The 22,828-nt window shown below is 48.9% G+C and overlaps 1 protein-coding gene across 1 annotated transcript in view; it reads right to left on the reverse strand.

The window, feature by feature from the left end:
• wasf1 (WASP family member 1) overlaps positions 1-22,822 on the reverse strand; it is a 39,840-nt gene extending 17,018 nt beyond the window's left edge. Inside the window, 3 exon segments of the mRNA XM_084700045.1 lie at positions 2,321-2,455; positions 2,554-2,713; positions 22,496-22,822. Coding sequence (XP_084556171.1) covers positions 2,321-2,455; positions 2,554-2,686 — 268 coding nt within the window. The 5' untranslated portion in view covers positions 2,687-2,713; positions 22,496-22,822.
• Positions 22,823-22,828: the final 6 nt, after the last annotated feature.

Below are 22,828 nucleotides of genomic sequence, written 5' to 3' on the forward strand. Positions count from 1 at the left end.
GATACTCCACACATGCTATTACTGCACAGACACACACACACACACACACATTCTCCACACACCTTCCCCGACACCATCTACACGCTCCACATCCTGACCCTCTGCCCTCCATCTCCCATCCCTCCCTCCTCTCCTCCCCTATCCCTCCTCTCTTAGATTCACGCCCCTTTCCTTGATTTATGACAGCCCACACTCATCCTATCTCGTCCCCCTCTCCCTCCCCCTCTCCCTCTCTCTCATCATGTGTTTTACCACAGACCACAGAGCCATGCAGCCTCACACTGAGTGTGTGTGTGTGTGTGTGTGTGAGAGAGGGTTGTGGGATATGATAGGTAGCATCTGTCTGTCTGAATATTTCGGTGTATTCCTGTCTGTCTGCAGCCTCGACCCTGTATCCCCCCCCTGTCCTCCATACCTGTCTGTCTGCATCTGAATGCACCCCTCCCTCCCTCCCTCCCCCCCCCCCCCCCTCCCTCCCCCCTCCCCTCCCTCCCCCCCTCCCCCCCTCCCCCCTCCCCCCTCCCCATGTGGCGCAGCATTTACACTCTCCTGCTTCTACTGCAGTGCCCTGTATAATACACCCATCCTTCTATCCCCCCATTCCTTCATCTCTCCACCCCTCCGGTCCAATATCCCTCCACCCTAACTGCAGCAGAGCTGATCTGTATCTTGCAGAGGATGGATGGGGAGGGATGGAGGGAGGAGGGGAAGCCTGGGCTAAAGGGTAGATAAAGCCAAGCAAACACACACACACACACACACACATGAATATATCCCTTTGTGAGGTACTAGCCTAATCTAGCTCAGCGGGAGCCTACAGAGCTTGGCTTTGTTGGATGGGAACAGTTCAAATTTCTGTCAGTCTACTAGGCGCTCTGTGCCTTGAGGATAAGACACTGGTAGCTCATTTTGTGGGTATTATGGTGTGCGTGTGCATGTGTGTGTGTGTGTGTGTGTCAGGGCTGGACAGTGTGGAGTCACTGGAGTCTGGTTCCAGCCAGGAGTGGATCACCCTGTCCAGCAGAGCTGCAGTATTAGATTAGTGGACTATCATTACATTAGCTACTACTGAGAAGAGGAAGGGAGGGAGGGAGGGAGGGAGGGAGGGAGGGAGGGAGGGAGGGAGGGAGGGAGGGAGGGAGGGAGGGAGGGAGGGAGGGAGGGAGGGAGGGAGGGAGGGAGGGAGGGAGGGAGGGAGGGAGGGAGGGAGGGAGGGAGGGAGGGAGGGAGGAAGAAAAGTGGTGAGGGGGAGGGGAGGGGGAGGAGAGGATGGGGGAGAGGAAGGTAGGAAGGGTGGTTGAAGGGGAGTTTCTACTAGTGAAACACAGTTTTGCACATCACCCTCTGTCATCAAGAGACACTTGATTGGACTTGGCACTGCAGACGAACTTGTCTCAAACTGCTCTTGTCACTTCAAAGTTACTAAACCAACCAAAAAATGCTTCTTCAGCTCAAACAGCAGCATCTGGCGTGATTACCCAGTCCCAGTCACCAGAGACAGCTGGGAGTAACGTCATCCAGCGCTGTAAACATACCAGCAAGGCCTCATGGGAAATCGATGGGTGCCACAGAGCATGGTATTACCCTACTGTCTACCCACCCTCTCTTTCTCTCCTGCCCCCCTCTCCCTGCCTGTTTTCTCTCTTCTACTCTCCTCCTTTTCTTATATCTGTCTCTCTCACTCTCTCACATTCTCTCTAACCAGTTTAACATGACAGCCCTAACAAAAAGAGGCATTATCTTTCATCAACGGAATACATCCAATTCATCCTTCCATTGAATTTCCTCTGAATGAGAGACCTGAGAGGGGGAATGAGAGGGAGAGAAGGGTAGAGCGGGAGGAGAGGGATGCATGTGAGGCTGGAGTAAGGGAGGCATATTGCTCTAGCGGAGAAGATGACTGGTCCAGAATATGTTTGTGTGTGTCTGTGCGTGTGTATGAAGTGTGTGTGTGAGCGTGGAGCAAACCGGAATGAAAAACGACCCCATCCCACAGCGGTCTGTACCGCTAATCAGGCCATTAAGAATGAGAAGAGAGGGGAGAGAGAGGAGAGAGAGAGGAGAGTGAGAGAGGAGAGAAAGAGGAAAGAGAGGGGAGAGAGAGAGGGAGAGAGAGAGAGAGAGAGAGAGAGAGAGAGAGAGAGAGAGAGAGAGAGAGAGAGGAGTGGAGTGTGTCCCACACACAAATAGATAGTGAAACTGAAACAGAATGTGTGTGCGTGTATGCGCACAGCATGTGTGTCTGTGTGTGCATACCTAGGTGTGTGTGTGTGCGTGACCCCAGCGTGTCTACAGTACTTGTGTGTGTGTGTCCACTTACGTTCCTCCTCTTTGGGGTCCAGCTGGGTGACACTGATGGAAAGGCGGTCCACACGCTCCTGGAGAGAGTTGACCCGGAAGGAGAACGAGTGGGCCTCGTTAAACAGCTCCCCAAACAGATCCTCTGCATACTTACCTACACACACACACACACACACACACAGAATTACAATTTTGTACAATGTTTAGTGAGTGTACTGCACGCATGCACGTGTGTGTGTGTGAGTGACTCACTCAGACTGCTGAGCTGGCGGATTACGTTGGCGAGGGACACATTGGTCACACATTCCAGCTCGTTTTTAATCGCGCGCGGCAACACCGTGTGACACAGGTGCCTGGGCTCGATGCTCCTCTTCACCAACGGCATGCTGGGATAGCGCTACCGCAAGCACACCTGCAAAGAGACAGAGGGAGAAAGGATGGAGAGGAGAGGGAGTAGAGAGGAGAGAGGATGGAGAGGAGAGGGAGTAGATAGGGTGGAGAGGAGAGGGAGTAGAGAGGGTGGAGAGGAGAGGGAGTAGAGAGGGTGGAGAGGAGAGAGTGGAGAGGAGAGGGTGGAGAGGAGAGGGAGTAGAGAGGGAGTAGAGGAGAGGGAGTAGAGAGGGTGGAGAGGAGAGGGTGGAGAGGAGAGGGAGTAGAGAGGGTGGAGAGGAGAGGGAGTAGAGAGGGTGGAGAGGAGAGAGTGGAGAGGAGAGGGTGGAGAGGAGAGGGAGTAGAGAGGAGAGGGAGTAGAGAGGGAGTAGAGGAGAGGGAGTAGAGAGGGTGGAGAGGAGAGGGTGGAGAGGAGAGGGTGGAGAGGAGAGGGAGTAGAGAGGGAGTAGAGGAGAGGGAGTAGAGAGGGTGGAGAGGAGAGGGTGGAGAGGAGAGGGAGTAGAGAGGGTGGAGAGGAGAGGGAGTAGAGAGGAGAGGGAGTAGAGAGGAGAGAGGATGGAGAGGAGAGGGAGTAGAGAGGGTGGAGAGGAGAGGGTGGAGAGGAGAGGGTGGAGAGGAGAGGGAGTAGAGAGGGTGGAGAGGAGAGGGAGGTGATGAAGATAGATAGAGAGGGAGGAAATCAAGGAGAGAATGACAAACGTGAGCTCCTTATAATTCAGCAAAACTACACGCACACACACAATCACCCAGCTCCCCAGGAACATCATGAATAATAATAATAACAAAGCAATGGGGGGTTACTCCTGCAAACCACACTAAGGCTTTCTGTGCAGCTAGCCAGCGTTTAGCGCTTCTACTCTGTACACATCACAGTGAGGCGACGGGGGGGGCGGGGGGGGGGGGGTGAAACAAGGAATATAGCAAGCCTGACAAAGAAGCATAGAGTCAAAGTTAGTCAATCATTTTAACGAGACATATTGTGCATGGTTCTACACAATCTGAGCTTTAAACACAACTCTGATCTAATGGTTTAAACACGCTCTGATCTAATGGTTGACTATGTAATGCACACACACACACACACAGATACACAAGCTAAATTAAACACCCTGTTTTAGTAGACTTTAATTGAGGCTGTTTGCATATGAGTTTGGATACAGGCATTGTTTAAGAGCAGTTAACACCCTATCACTGGGCTGGCTCTCCAAAAAGTAGGTCCAGGAGGTATTAGAAAATGGTGGAAGAAGACGGGGTGGTGGGCGGCCTGTTGACATGATTCATGGTGGAATCCTCCTTGTAGAACAGCAGGCTCTGTACTGAGTAAACCCATCCCTCTTATTTATCTAGGTTGTTACTGAGCTGGGTAGATCTATGGGGAAGGAGTGGTCCATGGGCATTCAAGCGCACACACACACACCTAAACTCATCACCAAATTCCAACCCCCATTTCAAATGGTAAAACATCTCTTTTGGTCCTCTCATCAATCCTTTCCTCTGTCATCCACACAGACACACCCACCTCCATGCACCTCCTGTGGGTGCCCTTCCCATGACCCTGCATGTAGTGACCTTGTCCCCAAGGTCATGTTACCAGTGATTATGCTTTACTCCCCAAGTGGCCCCCAATTGCTCAGTTTGCTGCCCCACTAACCATCAACGTATGTGCTGTAAGTGTGCTGTAAGTCGCTCTGGAAGAGTGTCTGCTCAATGACTAAATGTGCTGAACACACACACACACGCACACTCACACAACCAGGTGACTAAAGTAGCTGCTGGACAAGGTTGTGCCCGCTGCCCCCACCACCACCTCGTAGCTCTCTCCATCTACGTTCCTGCTCGTCCTCCCTCCTGGAGGTCACCTCCGACGAGCCCAGCACAGCGGGCCCTCTGAGGGCGGGGCTGACACACAAGCGGGGGCACCTAACGGAGAGAGAAGACCAGACCCCAGACCCAGAGACGCAAACCCAGGCTGCCACACCGAGTGGGAGGATGAGGACACAGGGACACAAACACGAGGGTCTTTAGGACGGAGTGGGAGGGGATGACACTGAAAAAAAGGATGCGGGGAGAGGCTTCATCCTGGATCCAACTGGCCACAGAAAAGAGTGGATGGCAGGGGAGGTAGAAAAGAGGAATGGCATGAAAATAATAAATGGGAAAAGGAAGGACATGATGCTGCCAAGACGTGCTCTTCTTCTGCTTGTGGTAAACCCACGTACACTGTGTGGGGGTGTGTTTCTGTCTGTGTGAGTGTGCGGCTCTCCGTGTGTGTATGTGTGTGACCATAATTACTGATTGCACAGTTGCTGCAGTTTCTGTGATTGGACAGCAGTTGACTGATGATGAGTCATATATCCCCGGGTGGGAGAAAAGAAAGGCTTACACACACACACACACACTCGTACACACGCATACATACACACGTGTTTATGGACGTGTGTGTGTGGATGTGTGTGGACACGTGTGTGTCAGTGCGTGTGCATCCCATGTGAGTATTCACATAACACACACACACGCGCGTGCCTGCAGGGGTGTGTCTGTGTGCGTTTGAATATGACTCAAAGGGACGTAATAGTCATTAGCCACTAACAGACATCCAGACGTGTCACACGGCTGAGAGTGGTGACCTCACTGGAGCAGGACTGGGGCCAAACTCTGCGTGCGGCCTGTGCTCTCCCCAGGAACCAGCAGCTCCTGAAGTGGACCCTTTTCAAAGAAAAGCAGATCCATCCAACCCCTCAGAACCTGTTCTGCTTTGTAGCATTCCGTCAATATCCTGGCTATCAGCTACGTGACATCACGCCCAACACTTAGAGGGGCCTTAACGATGGCTGTCTGACGAGGAACCCCTTAACGGGGGCAGCTGAGGAGAACAGCTGGTTCAGGAGGAAGGTTCTGGGGGTAGGCTCATAAGCTTTGGCGATGGGACACTTACAAGTCTCTCAGAGAACATATTCAAATAAAAAGTCAAAAATCAAGCAGCGCTTGGATGAAAGTGTTCCAGCGTGGTGGAGGAGGCTGGAGACTGGAGGGAATTCCATGACTAATGCCGTCTGCCAAGTGTCGAACAGAACTCGACCATACCCAGCCTCTCTTCACACGCATGGCACCGGGAGTTCAGTGGAAATGACAGGGCTTCAAAACAATGAGGCAACAAGGTCAGATTTTCTTCATTCAGAGCCTCAGGGAAAACAGTTCTTCTTTTCTCTACATTTTCAGCCGGCATTGAGAACTGATTGACATTGTGGGAATTGTCCTCAGATCTCCATTATTCACACAGATACATCGATACAGCACACTGATCACTCATTCGCTCCAAAATAATGTATTTCTTTCTTTCCCTCTTCCAATTACTCTCTTTCTCGCTATTTCTCCTCCATTAACTGAGATGTCCCTTCACCTGAACAGAGGAACATGTTCCTGCAGCTGGAACTCAGCTGAGGGGAGTGTTCTACAGCAGAGCCTCTTCTAACCCTCACAAAGGAGCCGTGAACACAGAACAAAGTCCAATCACCATCTACATTATCTCCTGCCCGCTCTCTCACTCTGTTTCAATCATTCTCTATTTCTCTTGCTCCATGTCTCTCTGGGAACCCTAGACACCGTCTGCTTCTCTCTCTCTCTCTCTCTCTCTCTCTCTCTCTCTCTCTCTCTCTCTCTCTCTCTCTCTCTCTCTCTCTCTCTCTCTCTCTCTCTCTCTCTCTCTCTCTCTCTCTCTCTCTCTCTCTCTCTCTCTCTCTCTCTCTCTCTCTCTCTCTCTCTCTCTCTCTCTCTCTCTCTCTCTCTCTCTCTCTCTCTCTCTCTCTCTCTCTCTCTCTCTCTCTCTCTCATCCCCATTGCTCTGGCCTCCTCCTCCACCCCCCTCCGTCTCTCCCTCGTTCATCGTGGGTGGTGCACTGTGTCTGTCACAAATCGCCATGGCAACGGAGCAGGGGGATGCTGGCCTCTCCGCCCCTGGAGAAGGAGACGGGAAGCAGGACGCACCATGGAGAGGAGGGGGAGGTCCGGACCGAGACACAGTCCTGTCACCAGGCTATTACACCTCAGATAAAAGCGTCTGACATGACACATTTGAATAGAATGCATGGTCTGTACAGAGGACTGAGAAAGCACCGCAGAACCTTCAAGCTGATTAGGAAGTAAGGAACGGGTGAAGGGAAAAAACAGAGAAAAAGGAACAAAAAACTAAAAGAGTGGAAGTGAGGGATGTGAAAAAAGGGTGAGCAGAGAGAGAGAGAAAGAGAGAGAGAGACAGAGAGAGAGACAGAGAGAGAGAGAGAGAGGGAGGGATAGAGGCTGAGGACGAGAGAAAGAGGTGTGAAAGAGAGAAATGAGGAATGAGAAAGAGAGAGACAGAGAGAGAGAGGCAAAGATCTAAAGGCATTCAACTATTGTTGAGACACAAGGAGGCGGGGGAGAGAGTGAGTGTGAGTGTGTGCAACAAACTCCATTTGTGACAAAAGTCTCTGAGCAAAATTAAATATTTTCCGACCCTCTCTTTTGTCACATAGGAGCCGGCAAGACAAAACACCACAGCGGAAACATCGAGCACTTCTGGTTACAATAAACAACAACCAATCCCAACACACAAACCTCTGCAGCAACCAATCAGAAATGACTACAGAGCAGCAGCAGCCAATACTAAATCAAAGTGCTGAGTCCCACAGCTGGTTATGATTAGTCAGAGAGGAGCTGAGCTTGAAAGAGAGAGAAACCCCAAACCTCCCTTTCAGACTGTGAAAGCTCAGCAGTGTTTCCTGTGGGTCAGAGACAAGATGACAGAGATTCACTCACAGACTCAGGGGGCCCGTTTGGAATGAAAAATATATAATCGGAATCGTTTGTAGTTTCTCTATTCTGTTGTTTTAATGAAGGATATCTGCATTTCCAATGTGTATCATTTCCCACTCTCATTAAAACAGCGGACGTCACATTTGTTGTTTTCCTGCACCTTTTTTCTTTTTCTCCATTCTGAACATGATCAGCTCTTACTCTCCCTCTCTCCTTTTCTTCAGATAAGAAGGCGCTGTGACGGTTGGCCTCACGCTTGTTTCTCAGACTGATTCAGAGTTATCCGTCCTTGAGAAGGTTGAAAGAGATTTCGATGTGTCAAAACACATAGATACAGAAATAGAAAGGGTAAACCAGTGGGAGGGAGAGAGAGAGAGGGAAGGGAGAGAGTGACAGGATGGATGGAAGGAGAGAAGTAGGCAGGGAAGGAGATGAGAGGAAGTGAAAGAGAGAAGCAGGGAGGGAGGAAAAGAGAAGGAAGGAGAGAGGAGTGATGCGGAAGTCTTTTAGTTCGGGGGAAAAGACGACAGGGCTTATCAGACGTCCCACCTGACGCCTCCCTTCCCGGTGGCCCATGATACTTTGCTGCTAGCGAGGATGGGCTGTCAGCCCTGGAGTCGCTTGACTGGAGACCTGAGGCCTCTGACAGAACACAGCGTGCACAACACACACACACACACACACGCTCGTAGACCAATGTACTCACACAAACGGTTCTTCACCACTCTCTTTCCTCTGACAACTTGCAAGGAGATGCCAAAGCTCTCTGAGAAAACCACACCCTCCCCACCACCACCACCACATTCATTAGGAAAGGTACGATCCCAGCTGTGTGAGCGATCCTATAAGCTCTCCCTGTCATCCATCCGTCACTCCCTCGTGCCTCTCTCTCCCTCTCACTACCGCTCTCCTTCCACCCATTCCGCATACCATCCCTGTCCTTCTCTCCCTCCTTCTCTCTCCATCTCTTCTTCTCTCCATCTTTTCTTCTCTCCATCGCTTCTTCTCCCCTTCTGTCCCTTGTGCCTTCCCTCTCCCTCCCAACTTCTCTTCACTCCAATCATCTCTTCTCCCTCTATCTCTTCTCACTCCCTTTTCCATCTCTCGTAATATAACCCCAGATCACGTGAACACAAGTTAGAGTGGCATGTGAAGACATGCCTGCCAATTAAAATGTTATAACAACCTCCGATTTGGTGGTGAGACAGCTGCTATCAGGCCCTTGACAGTGAGGTGTTAGACAACACAAACTTTATTGTAAGGCTAAAGAATACACCTCTGCCAGGTTTGTCAAGGTAAGCTATGCAAGCAACATTATATTAAGCCCTGTGTAAAACATTCTACGAGGGATAATGTTGTCATGCTAGTCATGGGAGATAGGAAAATAGGCTAGGTTCCAGTTGTTAACCAAAGGCTTCACCTGGCTGTCTCCAAGTGAAAGTTGAAGGGGAAGGTATTAGTGGCTTAAGTACTCCAAAAAAGACAATTTCCTGTCTACCGCCTGGACACACAGAATAGGAAATCCATCACCCCCACAGATAGAGATAACTCCCCACTTAACCGGCTGATTACAGTCATCAGCTGGCTGGATGGCTATCTGGTGGTGGGTACAGGGCTCGAAATGAACTGCGTCCCGTCGTCGATGAAAAAGATGTCTGGGACAGTTCAACACAGACTTTGGGACAACTGCTGGATGATAGACCATAACAATATAAAATGCATACACAAGTGGTTCAACACGTTTAAACACAAGGCGGGTGAAACATATAATCACATTTAGCTCTAGCTTAATATTCCATAAACTATGAACAAATGATTGCCATTTCAAGCACTGCTGTGTGTTATGCACCACAGTACTAAGGTATCACAGGGATCATTCCTGGCTCCTAAACCCCTGTATATTACAGTCTGGCCATATATAAAGCAATACAGTGATGCTGGTGATGTTTGTTACTGTGATCATGATGTAATTGTATGTAGTTTCATCTATACATATAGCCTTTTACACTGAGAACACAGGGGGAACCGGTTTCCCTGGGGGCCTGACAAAACAGAGTTTTTCAACCTTTCAAAACATTTTTTTAAAAACATTTTTTCGATTTTTTTTTTTACCTTTCAAACCTTTTTGTAGAAATATTTTTTAACCTTTCAAACCTTTTTGTAGAAATATTTTTCAACCTTTCAAACCTTTTTGTAGAAATATTTTTCAACCTTTCAAAACTTTTTGTATAAACTTTTTCTCCACACACACTGAAAGGAGAGGAGAGAGGAGGAGAGGGGAGAGGAGAACAGAGAATCATAAAACAGAGTAGATTAAGCAGAGCAAAGTACAATAGAGTACAGTAGAGTTTAGTAGAGTCCTCATCAAGTACTCGTCAATGATGCAAAGCTATTTTTGAAAGAAAATCACAAATCACAATTTTGTTAAACCTTAAGAAACGTTTTTACAACAGTCACACCAAGAATTGTGTTAGCCCCACCATGAAACAATCAATAACATGGTGTATGTATTCACATTGAAATTCAGACATTGATGTGAGCCCCACGACTGTATGGATTACTTAAATAGTGTTGCAAATAACCTAGAGACCCATGTCAGAATGTCAAAATGCAAAAACACAAGAATTTACATTTTGGTCAAGTTTAGTTTGCAACGGTTCATTTTGCACTTCGGGACGGTACTGGGACAGTGAGAAAAAAAGTGAGATTTGCAAGCCCTGGGTGGGAAGGCTCCGGAAAGTGGTCCGGAGCCAGTCAGGCTGGTCCTATCATCGGGGAACAGTGAGCAGTGTGAACGCGGCCCCGGGGCGCTCGGACACCACCAAGATGACAGCTCTCATCACCCAGCCACGGACTGCCGCTCAGGAACCACCATGGACCCCTCATGAAAATGTCTGTGCGTTGATGCCTGATAGAGATAAGGACGGGCGGCACATCTCGACATGAGAGTGGTGTGAGGTGACATGGAACCGTCCCAGACTGAGGCACAGGAGAACACGCCGGAGCCTGCGTGGTATCATGCCAGCCTTGGGGCCAGGCTTGGTACCAGGCTTGGTACCAGGTTTGGTGCCAGGCTAAATGAGCTGAATGTCTAGTACTAACATGAACATTCCACGTCCATCCTTCAATAATAAATGGCGTGGGTTAGAATGGTGCAGCTGTGCTTGTTATGCAGAGGTTGGGAGGGGGGGGGGGGGGGTTGGGGGGGTTGGCTTCATGACACTCCCTCACTGTTCACACGGACAGTGAAGGTCACTGGAGCTAACTGCTAGTTAACCCACGTCAGCTACTCAGAAACACCCACACAATATGTGTGTATCTTACAAACACTGTCTACAATACACACACACACACACACACACACTCACTCCCCCTCACTCAACCACAGAAGTGCTGTGTAAGCTCGCCAGTCAGCCAACACTCTCTCACATGAAAAAGACACTCCAGCCAAAGGAGTGACTTGGCGCCCCTTTGTTGGCTGCCCCTTGGTTGCCTTCAGCGACCAGCAGATCCAATAAAGATACAGGGTTCTGCGTTTGGCCAATGGTCTTTCTCCACATCACTGGCTGGATCTGGCTCGGCACCAGTGTGCTGTGTGTGAGAGTGTTTGGAGTTATACCACAATGTGTGTCTGCGAATATAAGTGTGTGCAAGCTGTGCATGTGTGTGAGGATATTTTCATGCTATTTAAAGCTTTCGCTAAATGAAAGCTCCTACCGTGCCAGTGAAGGACTGCTCTACTCCTGAGCTGAGCAGGATGGAGAGAGGAAAAAGAGAGAGACAGAGATAGAGAGATAGAGAGAGAGAAGGACAGAGGGATAGAGAAACGGAACACCAACAGTATGAACACACAGTCCTGCTAGCTGGTCATTCTTAATTAAACAGTGTCTCCGCCAATGCAGCATCCTGGTTCAGCGCCAAGGTGCTGAATAGGATCAAAAGTGCAAGCGACTCCTCCGCACCCTTCTTTTCCACTGCCTCCTCAGTCTTCTTCTTCAGAGAGCAAATGATCTGTCCATCCCTGACTAGCAGATCCGCCCAGTAACATGGAGGGCTTGAGAGTGGGCCCAGGCAGAAGCAGTGATGGGCTGAGGAGGGCAGGTGGGGTGGATTAGGGAGTCTGACAGCCAGGCTGGGACGTGCGCGGTGCAGCTGCGAGGGCCACTCACAGGCTGGGTCCTGTGTGAAGAGGAGATCTGGTGCCATTTTGTTTCCCTGCGCATGAATGGTTCGATTCTGGGCCAAACAAAGCCGGCAGGCGGTGGCTGTTCCTGCTGGTGCCCTGTGACCGTGCCAGCGGGCACCGCCTGGCAGAAGAGACCGAGGGTCAGGATGGGCCAGGGGTTCTGATGGACTAGCCGTCTCAAATCGATGAAGAGAGATTCTATTCAAGTGTGCCAAAGAGGAGCCTTTTCAAAAAAAAAAAAAACGCAATTATGCACGCATGCACACACACACACACACACACACACACACACACACAGGGACAGTCTCAAACTCACTCTCCCACTCATGTAGGCCCACATAAACACACAGACACAAAGAACACAAGGACAGTCACAAACTCATTTTCCCACTCCTGCACGCCCACACATACATACACATACACACACACACACACACACAAAAGCCTGCCTGACCTAATGAATCGTGCCAGTCAGTGAGTTGTGCCCTTCCGCCAGCTAGGCAGGACGGCAGGGCCCTCTCACCACAGGGCTTTCTGCTCTCTGCAACTGGCATTTCCTCACACACAGAGGTCACAGGTCAGATGGTGGGCATCATGTGACCCGTGTCTCATGACAACTGAAGGCCCTTCCGTCTTGCTGGGTAAGTGCTAAAACCACACGGGTGGGCCGCAGAATGGTGGGAGCGCATTCTCTACATTCTAAACATGTCAAGAGAGAAAGAGAACGGGGGAGGAGAGAACATGACAGGAGGAGGAGAGCGGGTGAGAGGGGCGTGAGAGAGGGAGAGAAAGAGTGGATAGTGAGGCAGAGCAAGAGAGAGAGAGAGAGAGAGAGAGAGAGAGAGAGAGAGAGAGAGAGAGAGAGAGAGAGAGAGAGAGAAGGAGAGAGAAGGAGAGAGAAGGAGAGAGAAGGAGGGAGCAAGCAGACGGTGTCTAGGGTTCCCAGTCCACCCGGGACATATGCCCAAGTGCCCTCCACTTACTCTGCTGCTCCAATGCACAACGATCATTATCGATTAGTTCTACCTGCCAGGCTGTCCGCCAGCCAGTCCACCCGGGTTTTCTGAACGATGGCCATGGATAAGGTGCCCACATCGTTTAACATCACTTTATTTAGATAGAGGATGACGCATGCACTGTGTGTGTGTGTGTGTGTGTTTGTGTGTGTGTGTACACTCGAGGGTGCCTTCAAGCTTCAGCAGATTGTTTTCAAGCCCATCCCTGTACACTCAAACTTTTCTCTCTTTCTCTGTCACAAACGGTTTGGATTTCTCTGTAAATCCATCAAGCATCATTTCGTACTTGCGACAGCACTGCTGTAGGACGCAGCGAATAAAGGCGACATGTTCTCTTTCTTTCTCTGTCAGAGCACCTTGTATGGCTCGCTGCTCAGCTCCAATACACACATCTTGAAAGAGAAGCAAATCAAATTCTTCCTGCAGGTACACCACTTTTCTTCTCCTTCTCACTCTCACTTTCCTTTCCTACCCTCTCTCATTTCAAGCCCTGGGCATTTGTCCCATTGTTTGCCGGAGCTGCAGCCCAATGAGAGATTGTGTGTGTGTGAGTGTGTGAGATTTCAGATCTAGTCTAGTCTCTTATCGCCGGACCCACACAATTTCTGTTATCTTTACTAGCATGTCGTCCATGCCCCCCATACATAAAACTCCGTTGGTGTGTGTGTGTGAGTCATTGAACAGTTGTCACAGTAATGTCCTTCACTAGGCCCTAGTTTCCTCAACTGGGTCCTAGTGTCCTTGGTTGGGTCATACTGTCCTAAGCTGGGTCCTAGTTTCAGTCAGACGGCTGTAGAGAAGCTGTTGAATATCAATGATAAACAGACTGAATAAAAGCCCTGAACATGGCTAGTAATCTGAAGGTTGCCAGTTCGATTCCCAGCTGGTGCACATGTCGTTGTGTTCTTGGGCAAGGCACTTCACCCTACTTTCCTTGGGGAGAATGTCCCTGTACTTACTGTAAGTCACTCTGGATAAGAGCGTCTGCTAAATGACTAAATGTAAAATGTAATGTACTAGCCTGCAGTACTACCTTATCTTCCATTCAACAGGCCTTGAATCTTAAGGGGAGCTGGCACTTGAGAACAGAAATGAATTCATGTCAAACTAGCCCTCCATTGGTTCAGACTGAGGGCTGACGAGGGCTCCAGTCACAGGGACGTGGCAACAGGCCTTGCAGTGGCTTGATTTGATTGGATAGAAGAAAAGTTGTTATTCTTCTGCTAGACTTTGAAGGTGAGGCCAGCAGGCGTAGCTTTTTGGTTGTTGTTATCTTAGCTTTGCTTCCTCACATCATCTTTGCTCCATCTTACCACGGATCACTCACAGCCCTTAAGGACAACACCCAATCATGTCCAAATAGGCAACTCTCCAAATGCCCAAATAGGCACTTAGCTGTGGCTGGGGCTAGCTCTGGCTGACTAGCTTAGCTGTGTTCAAGAGTAGTCTGAGGGGGGAGAGGGAGGGGGAGTGACAAAGGAGATCATTAAACGAGTTTCTGTTTGAGAGAGAAAAAGCCAGAGAGTTGGAGAAAGAGAGAAACAAGCAGCAGCCCGTTTGCCGGTCTTCCTGTTTGCCCTCTTGTCACTCTGTGTCTGTCTTTCTCCTTGTCTCTCTCTCTCTGTCTGTCGTCCTCTCTGCCCCCGTCTCGCTCTCTCTCTCTCTCTCTCTCTGTCAGGAGTCATCCATCAGATGAGGTCTTAGCCACGCAGATGAGGCTGCTGCCTCAAGCCACCCCTAACATTTACACAGGCACACACACACAGCACCATGACCCCTGACCCTACAGAAGCAACGCGTGTGGGCGGGCCAACTCCAGATCCTCCCGTTTAGCCCAAAGGACGATGCCCTACTTGGGATGACAGTTTCAGTCCAATACCACATTGAGTAGCCTCGCCGTGTCCTACTTGAGGCCCAGTGCTGTTTTCATCCATCATGTAGTCGGAGAGGAGCCGAGCTGGAACTCTTCTACGACACAGCATTCTAATCATGTTGTAATGTGCTAAACAGTCTTAGCAACAGTGGTTGCTAAAGTTGCTAATCATGTTCAACACCATGTGACCAGGACTGCTGATGTAGCTGCCCTTGTTCACAGCTGGGAAATGAGTCTATTTGGCTCTCTCGCACACGTACACACACAGACACACACGCTGCCGTGCTTCTCGGAGCACCAACGTCCCCTGCTCCGTGTCTGAGCAGGGTTTCAAGGCCCCCCAGGGAAAAGGTCAGGATCAATCGAGAGCGCTCAACTAATTAAAGGATCGCAGCTCACACTCACCCCTCTCCAGCTCACCCCTCCTCTCCTGCCCACCCCTCCTGCTCACCCCTCCTCTCCTGCTCACCCCTCCTCACTCCTACTCTCCCCTCCTCACCCTCTCATCCTCACCCCTCCTCACTCCTCTCCTCCAGACTCCTCCTCTACCTACTCAACCCTCCTCGATTCCCTTCTCACCCTTTCCCTTCTTCCCCTCTCTCCCTCCCTCCCCTCCCTATCAGTACCACAGTCCCTCACCCTTCCTCTCGACCACACCCACCTTACATCGCTTCACCTCCTTTTTGCTCATTCCACTCATTCCCTCACCTCTTTCAAGGATCCTTGCTTGCATTTGGCTAAGATAACCTGCCGAGCCGAAGCCTAAAATTCTGCAGTCCATCTGTTGGCTTCGCAGGCCTCACACTCCTGCACCTGCACAGCTTCATGTGTGTATCTGTGTCTATGTCAGACTGTGTGTGTGAGAGAGAGAGAGAGGATGCTCAAGGCACTCTGCTGTTCTGGAGTTATGACACCTCTAAATTTCACACACAATCACACTCACACCTCTTAAAAAATTTGCATTTCAGGGTACCAACTTTGAGTTATCCTTTTACAGCTGTTTATGAATAAATGAACTTATGAAGTTCACTCATCTTCCCCCAGCTATTTTAAGCCAGAGTGCCTGCCGTTTCAGCTCATCATGCCGACCCTGGGCCAGTGGTCGGCTTAGCAACAACGCCAGTCTGACCTCACAGACATAAACAATGTTGTCTTTCATTCGTTCACTCACTCACTCACTCATTCACCCACACGCACGCACACGCACACACACATTCTCTTCCTCAGTCTTGTAGTCATCTATCTGAATGTAGCCTAGTCTTCCAGGTAAGGCAGAGGGGGCGGGGCATGGCAGGGCTCCTGTGGAGCTGTGGAGGAGACAGGCTCCCTGGCTAGCAGAGTATTGTGTCATGCTGCAGAATTGAGGACCACCACCTCTCTATCAATCTTATGTAACAGAACACACTCACCCTGAGCAGGCTATTCAGACTATAAATGGGTGGGTGTTACGTAAGGGAAGCCCTTGTCTTAGCAGGATGTGTACTCCAGTCACGTGTTTCGCGACCACAAATATCAGTCGTTATGACCGCTCCATTAAGCACTTATTAAACATGGATGCTGTCCTCTATAGCTTCACCAGCAGGCTGAGAGACTAGCTCTGGATCTCCTCCTCCTCCAGCTTCGTGCAGCAGAGGGTATGTTCGCCTCTCAAGTTCTGGAGCAGCCTGCATAGACGCTGTCCTCAGAAGCACAGAAATAGACCCCCTGAACTCCCCCCCCCTCTCTCTCTCTCTCTCTCTCTCTCTCACACACACACAGCTCTCTGCTCTCCTGGGAAGCCTGTCTTGCTGAGGGTGAATCTTCAGATGAAGTGGAGGTTGAGAACGGAACATGAACTTCCACTGAACCAACGCCTCCTTTACTTTCTACCTGCTCTCTCCTCTTTTCCTTCATCTTCTCCTCTATATCTCCTTCATCTTCAACCTTTTCTTTCATTCTCCTCTACCTCTCCTTTACTCACAGAACAGGACCAAAGTCAAGCCTCTTTTTGATTACTGTGGCCTGATCAAGCTTAGCCGTCCTGGCAGGGGAAAGGGAACACTGGGTCCTCTGATGGGTCCCACAACCTCCCCACCTAGCCGTCCAGACAAACATAAGCTACGCTAATACATAAAAGTCCGATATTTCCCTTTGGATTGTACCCTGGTTGGATGTTTTTAACCACTGTCTTTATATCCAATTCCACCAGCCTTCTGTGGAATTCCTCGGCCTCTGTGTGACCTCTCCCCTGAAGACAGGTCCTGCTCCCCCTCCCTGTAAAACCCACGTTAGGATGTCGATGATGAACACTGATCAGGCTTTGAGCCCCATCAAATCCCCCATTAATAAAATGTCCCAGCGTGTTTCCAGGCAGTGCCTTTGATGCGGATGGCATTTCCTGTTGAACATAAAAGACAAAGAGAGATGGCTGGTGAGCATCCGCTTTCCATCAGACCCATCTGGAAGGCTAGTCGGTCATTGGTGTGAGCCTGGGCCCCGTTCCAAACCCAATCGGAGAGGACAGGGCTGCATGCAAATCCAAACGAGAGCTGGCTCCTCGCGGTGATCTCTAATTAAGCAGCCAAACATTGGCTCCTAAGTGAAGGCTGCAGTTGTCTGTGAGCACAAGCTTCCCTGCTGAGGACCGGGGGTCAAACCCATTGAGTTGACGCTCCTCTTCCCACCCCCCATATCTCGCTTTCCTCTCAACACCAAAACGGAATTCCTCACTCCACCTCGCGTTTTCTCACGCTTTCTCTCTATGATTTCTGTCCCTCTTTTTAACTCTTACTCTTTAAAAGACAATGGAAAAGTCCTCTCTCTGTCTCTGTCTGTCTCTCTCTCACCCTCATCGTTCATCCCTTCTCTCTCAATCTTTCCTTCCGCTCCTGCGCTCACACTTCCTGTCTTGCGTTTTGAAAGCGGACGAAACGGGGAGAGAAAATAAAGGGGTGTGCGTATGAAAATGCTAATGTGGTCGTGCGTGGCCGCGGCAAGGCAGTAATTGAATCCTGCTGTCAGGGGTCTGCTGTCAAGGATTCAGCGAGAGAGCGAGCAGGCGTGAGGAACACAGCTCATCTCCCCGCCCCTCGGAAGCCGCCATCAATCAAGACACATCGCTGAGGAGACCAGGCCGCTACGCCTCAACAACGACCAATCAGTAGAGAATCCACTCAGAGAGGGGTAGAGAGCGATGGAAACGGAGAAAGAGGGAGGAGACCTTATCCTTTTTTATCCTTTTTTAGATTTGCTATTTTAATTATTACTTTCGTCACTTTCGTCACTTAGCTACAATTCTTGTATGAAATGTGCATATAAATAAAGTCTTACTTACTTATACGAGGTAAGAGAGAAAATGAGGTTGAGGAATCATAGAAGGGAGAGAAAGAGGGAGTAGTGAGGGGAGACAGAGCTAGGTAACAAATAATGAAGGCAACGCAACAAAGAGAAAAGCTGTTTGCTCGCCGTCAGGGTTCCTGCCTTCAGTTTTCACTGTCGAACTTCAGTTTGCATTATTCAAATCTGTTGTACATGCGCAGGAAAATGAGCTGAGCAATCCACCAGCCTGGAGCCTCCGCTTCACTGTGCAGCAACTACAATGGAACACTTTGAAGAGGAGGCCCTCTGTTTCTCTGGTCCGCTGGTATTCATCTCAATTCTATGAAGAACAAAACTCACTGTAGTCAAGGCCCGAATGTGTGTGTGTGTATTGTGTGTGTTTGTGGATGCCTACGGTGGTCAGTCCATTTTAGACAGCAGGTTGCAAAATACCTCACCTGCTTGGCTAATCAGGACACAAAGGAACCCCCCCCGTGCACACACACACACACACACACCACACACACACTGCAACCAGACCCCATTGTCACTGAGTGGCCAAACCGGGTGACAACACAGTACACAGTATCTCCTGGCTGCTCAGGGCAGATGTCAGCTGCATTGTGCTGGGTGACTGACTGGAAGGTATCGGGCTCCATTTACCATCAAAACAAACACGCACACGACACCAGGGGAGGGGCCAATAGTCCCTACCTGACCTCATTTTGTTGACCCGTTGAAGTCCTAACTGAGACAAGGCTAGATTACCTGCACAGGGGGTCTCCATGTACAGTAAAACCTAATACTGATAAAGAGGAGCACCAAGGACCACCACTGCTGCTTAGCCTTTTAGCAAACAACCTTGTAGACTACTTAGGAAAATCATTTTTTCAAATTAAAGTTTTAAAGCTCAATTCAACTGAAACAGAAGCCTCCCAAAACACTGTAGTCTGCTTGATGACTCGAGGAAACTAACGGCAAGTTTTTTAAACCCAGAAACCTAAAAGCAAATAGTGAATTTCACTTAGAAAGCAATGCACACTAGGCTTCTCTAAACAAGCTCTGCCATGTAAAACTTGACTCTTATAAACCAATAGCACTCAGTGTCAAATGAAAACAAGCTATGCTAGAAAACAAGCTAGCTTTAACTAAGGCTGACGAGTGATGTTGTTGTACAGCTGTGCAGCAGTTAGAGAGCAAGCAGGGTGGACACAGCAGACAGACTTGACCACTCAAGGAGAGATGGGGGGCTTGCATCATGCTGGGAGAACATGCTGACTTTCGTTTCCACTCAAACAATATGAAAAAAAGAGGGAGAAGAGCTGATGGAGGGAAAGAGAAAACAAAGAGAGAGAGAATGAAAGAGCAACATACTGAAATAATAAGCAACAATGTCAACACCTGCTGTCTATTGTTTACCCTGAACTTCAGAGAAAGGAGGGGAGGACAAAGAGAGGGAACTAAGGCAGGAGGGTGGACAGTAGACAGACAAACAGATCCCACAGTGAGTGTATGCACTTCCTTCTGTAGGATCACAGCACAATAAAACACACAAAAAAGCAATGAGAGAGACAAGCAGGTGGAGTGGAGGGTTAAGAGGGTCAGAGGTGTGAAATTGTGCTGGGTGAACTTGTCATTCCTTCCCTCCTGAAGGAGATGGGGCGTGAACAGCGCACCTCTGCTCTACGTGGACAAGAGGAGCACCGCATCATCCAGGTCTAGGCTATCTTTGGTGTCACAGACAGATTAGGTATGCATCCTGACAACGCGCTGAGTGACACCCTTGCTGCCCTCCCGCTCCCGAAAAAGAGAGAAAGAAAGAGGGGAGGGATGAGACGCTCAGAAGAGCAGTGAGGGGCAGCTGGGCTGAGCCCTGGTCTGAGGCAGCACAGAGGGTGCATTATGGAGGTTTAAGCCTGGGGAGAAGGGGGAACAATGGCCCCTGTGTGGATCTGCCTCTGGAGGATCACAACAGCTGGGAAATACAGGAGCTTCAGACAGGCCTGTACACACACACACACACACACACTCTCTCTCTCCCATATATAAAAACCCAAACCCATTATTTTGCTCTCTTTGTTCCTACCACCCTTTTTTTATCACTATCACTCTGTCCCAGTATTCTTCTCCTCCTTCCGCTCGCCTCCCTTGCTCTCCTCCCTTCTATTATTTCTTCTCCACTCCCCTTCTGCTATACCTCTCCTTCATGCTCCTCCTATCCCCTCCCCCCCACTCTCTCTCTCTCTCTCTCTCGCAATAGGGTGAGATCCTGCTGCATGAGAAAGTGTTGGACTGGCATAGGATCAAAGGCAGCAACAACAAAAAAAAGAAACTGGGTCCAAAAAGCGTCTGTGCGAGAGTGGGACGCCAAAGCTCTTTTCTGTGCGCGCTCCTGAGCAGAGGGAAGAACTGAATACTAGTGATGCAGACAATGTTCTTAAGCAAGACCAAGTCTTCCGAACAGTTTTAAACAAAACCACAGCAGCTTCTATTCAGAGAGTGTTACTTCCAACACCTTTAGGAAGATAGGTTATAGTAAGTCTAAACTAGGTATCCAGCATTTGGACTACTGTATCATAGAATGTCTTCTGCGTCCTACCTTTGTCCCCCCCCCCCACCCCCCACCAACACCCACCACCTCTTGGTTCGGGGTGATGCTTTCCAGTATGCTTGTTCCAGTTTGCAGCAAACGTGTGTTATGTAGAGATAAGGAAACCCAAGCGATATGGAAAACCCACTCGTAGAAGAAGTGCACACTTCAAAGATAACGAGGGCAGTGGTTTGGGACCAGGCTGAGGAATGCTTGCTGGAGCCAGCTAGTCTCCATTGCTCTAGCAAGCTCGACATCTCCTCAGAGCTGGGAATAGGTGAACTGCTACTGTTTGTGTGTGTATGCTTTTGTGATTTATATACATTTAGTCATTTAGCAGATGCTCTTATCCAGCTCTTACATTTCCTTAAAATTCTTATGGGGGGATCCTGAGGACATGTTTCATGTGCATGGGTTTGTGAAATGTGGGCATATGAGTGTCTGTGTGTGTGTGTGTGTGTGTGTGTGTGTGTGTGTGTGTGTGTGTGTGTGTGTGTGTGTGTGTGTGTGTGAAATGTGAGCATTTGAGTGTGATTGGACGCTACACTATAGCTCTGGTATGGGGTCAGTCATGTGATGTTTTGAATGCCTATGCTGCAGAACGATAGTCAACAGCTGTGAGTGGCCATAGTCTATAGGGGGGCAATTATGGGTTTAACATGGCTGTCTATGGGAACCACACATTACCTTCAAACACATACTCAGATAAAGCTGGCCTAGCTACCCCTTCTCCAGCCAGTTGATTCAATGTTTCCTATGTCTTGTGTCTTGTCATAGTACAAATCGGATTTCATATGGGAGGAACTATGAAGATTAAAACAAGATATTGCCATATCACGACAGATAAGCACTCTCACAATATAATCTCCAAATCTGGACTATTAAAATAAGCATGACACTGATGCTAGAACGGCAGTTTATCTACATCATCAACCCTTGACAGTTGGCCAGTTCGCTGCACATTTTCCCTTCCAAGCTTTCCAAAAATACTGACTGCAGTGCAATATGTCAGTCACTACCTGCGACATGTTAAGGGTGTAGATACAAACCTGTTGTTAAATTTCCGAAAGTCAGTAGGCTATGCTAGATGAGACTGTCAATTACATTAGGGAGTCGATGTTACTCGGATAGGGCAGTCTAATTTCCCATGTTGTGGTTCTGGACCTGGGAATGTGTAGGCTGCTATATGTAGCCTACCAACAATAAACTCTCAAGAAAGAATCGGGGTCGAATTTCACACTGCTTCTTGCAAACCATTTTTCCTGACTACAGGTTTCATATAGCCTACCATATCCCCACCCCCATGGTCGCTGACAATCGAACTTCAATCCAAACGAACTGAAGCGAAATCGAATTCGACCCTCGCCCTTTTCCCTTGAGAAGTCGATGTAAGCAGAAATACCGTCGCTACTCGAAGGTGACATCCTCTTAAAATAGTATTCCCATCTGTCACACAAGTATATCATTTTCACCCAAAACAATGTAGCGTGAATGGGTCTTTATTTGACAATTTTGAAGAATTTTGTTTAACTCTATTATTCATCTTCCACAGATGGTTAGTGCGGTGTGATCGTTGGCATAGTGCATCACTATCCAGTCGATTATTAAAAACGAAAGCAAGATTGTGCAGATGTGACCCCCTCTCCCCCTTTTATCGTGGAATTGCAAAAGGTCTTCCAACTGGCGGACACTAATAAAATAAATTGCACCTTTTTTTGCAACTCTCGAGGGTATGCCTGTAAGAAAATGACACTTGTCAACCCCTTCTAATTGATCGCTCACTGGGCAGTCACCTGTTAGTGATGGAAGCTAGAAGATGCACCATTGATATGAGTGGCACAGTTCGCGGACTGAGTGATGGCCAGTCAGGATTGAATTACCACAGAAATCAATTGACAAACACGCTAGCTACCTGGTTTCGACTGTTGGAAACTCTGAGACAACCCCAAAACAAGTAGGATAAACTTGCAGTAGTAATCGTCGAAGCTAGAATTTCAATTTTCATTGGTTAGATGTGTGAAGATTCTGAAAAGAGAACGTTTTAACGATACCTTAAATATTTTTCGATTCCTCCTATTTTCTTGCCATTTCTACCGCAGAACTGAGCACCAGCTGATTCAGTCAGTTCAGGTATCCATCTTCATTCCATACTGTAATTACACTGGAGAAAATTAATCCCGTTAGAAAAAGCAGGAATGAAGGATCAAGTCACAATTTTCTTCCAAAGGGATCCCGATAATACTATACGGGGAGTAAAATGGTCGATGCCAAGGTGACGACGGGCTCTACAAAAACATAATCTCAACAATTTGATCAGCATGAAAGAAAATTCTAATTATACACAGTTTAGTTGATACGGTCTCAGTTTTTTGCGGATGAAATTA

Source organism: Hypomesus nipponensis, chromosome 6 (assembly GCF_054491055.1).
Source record: "Hypomesus nipponensis isolate SF chromosome 6, ASM5449105v1, whole genome shotgun sequence".
Taxonomy (NCBI): domain Eukaryota; kingdom Metazoa; phylum Chordata; class Actinopteri; order Osmeriformes; family Osmeridae; genus Hypomesus; species Hypomesus nipponensis.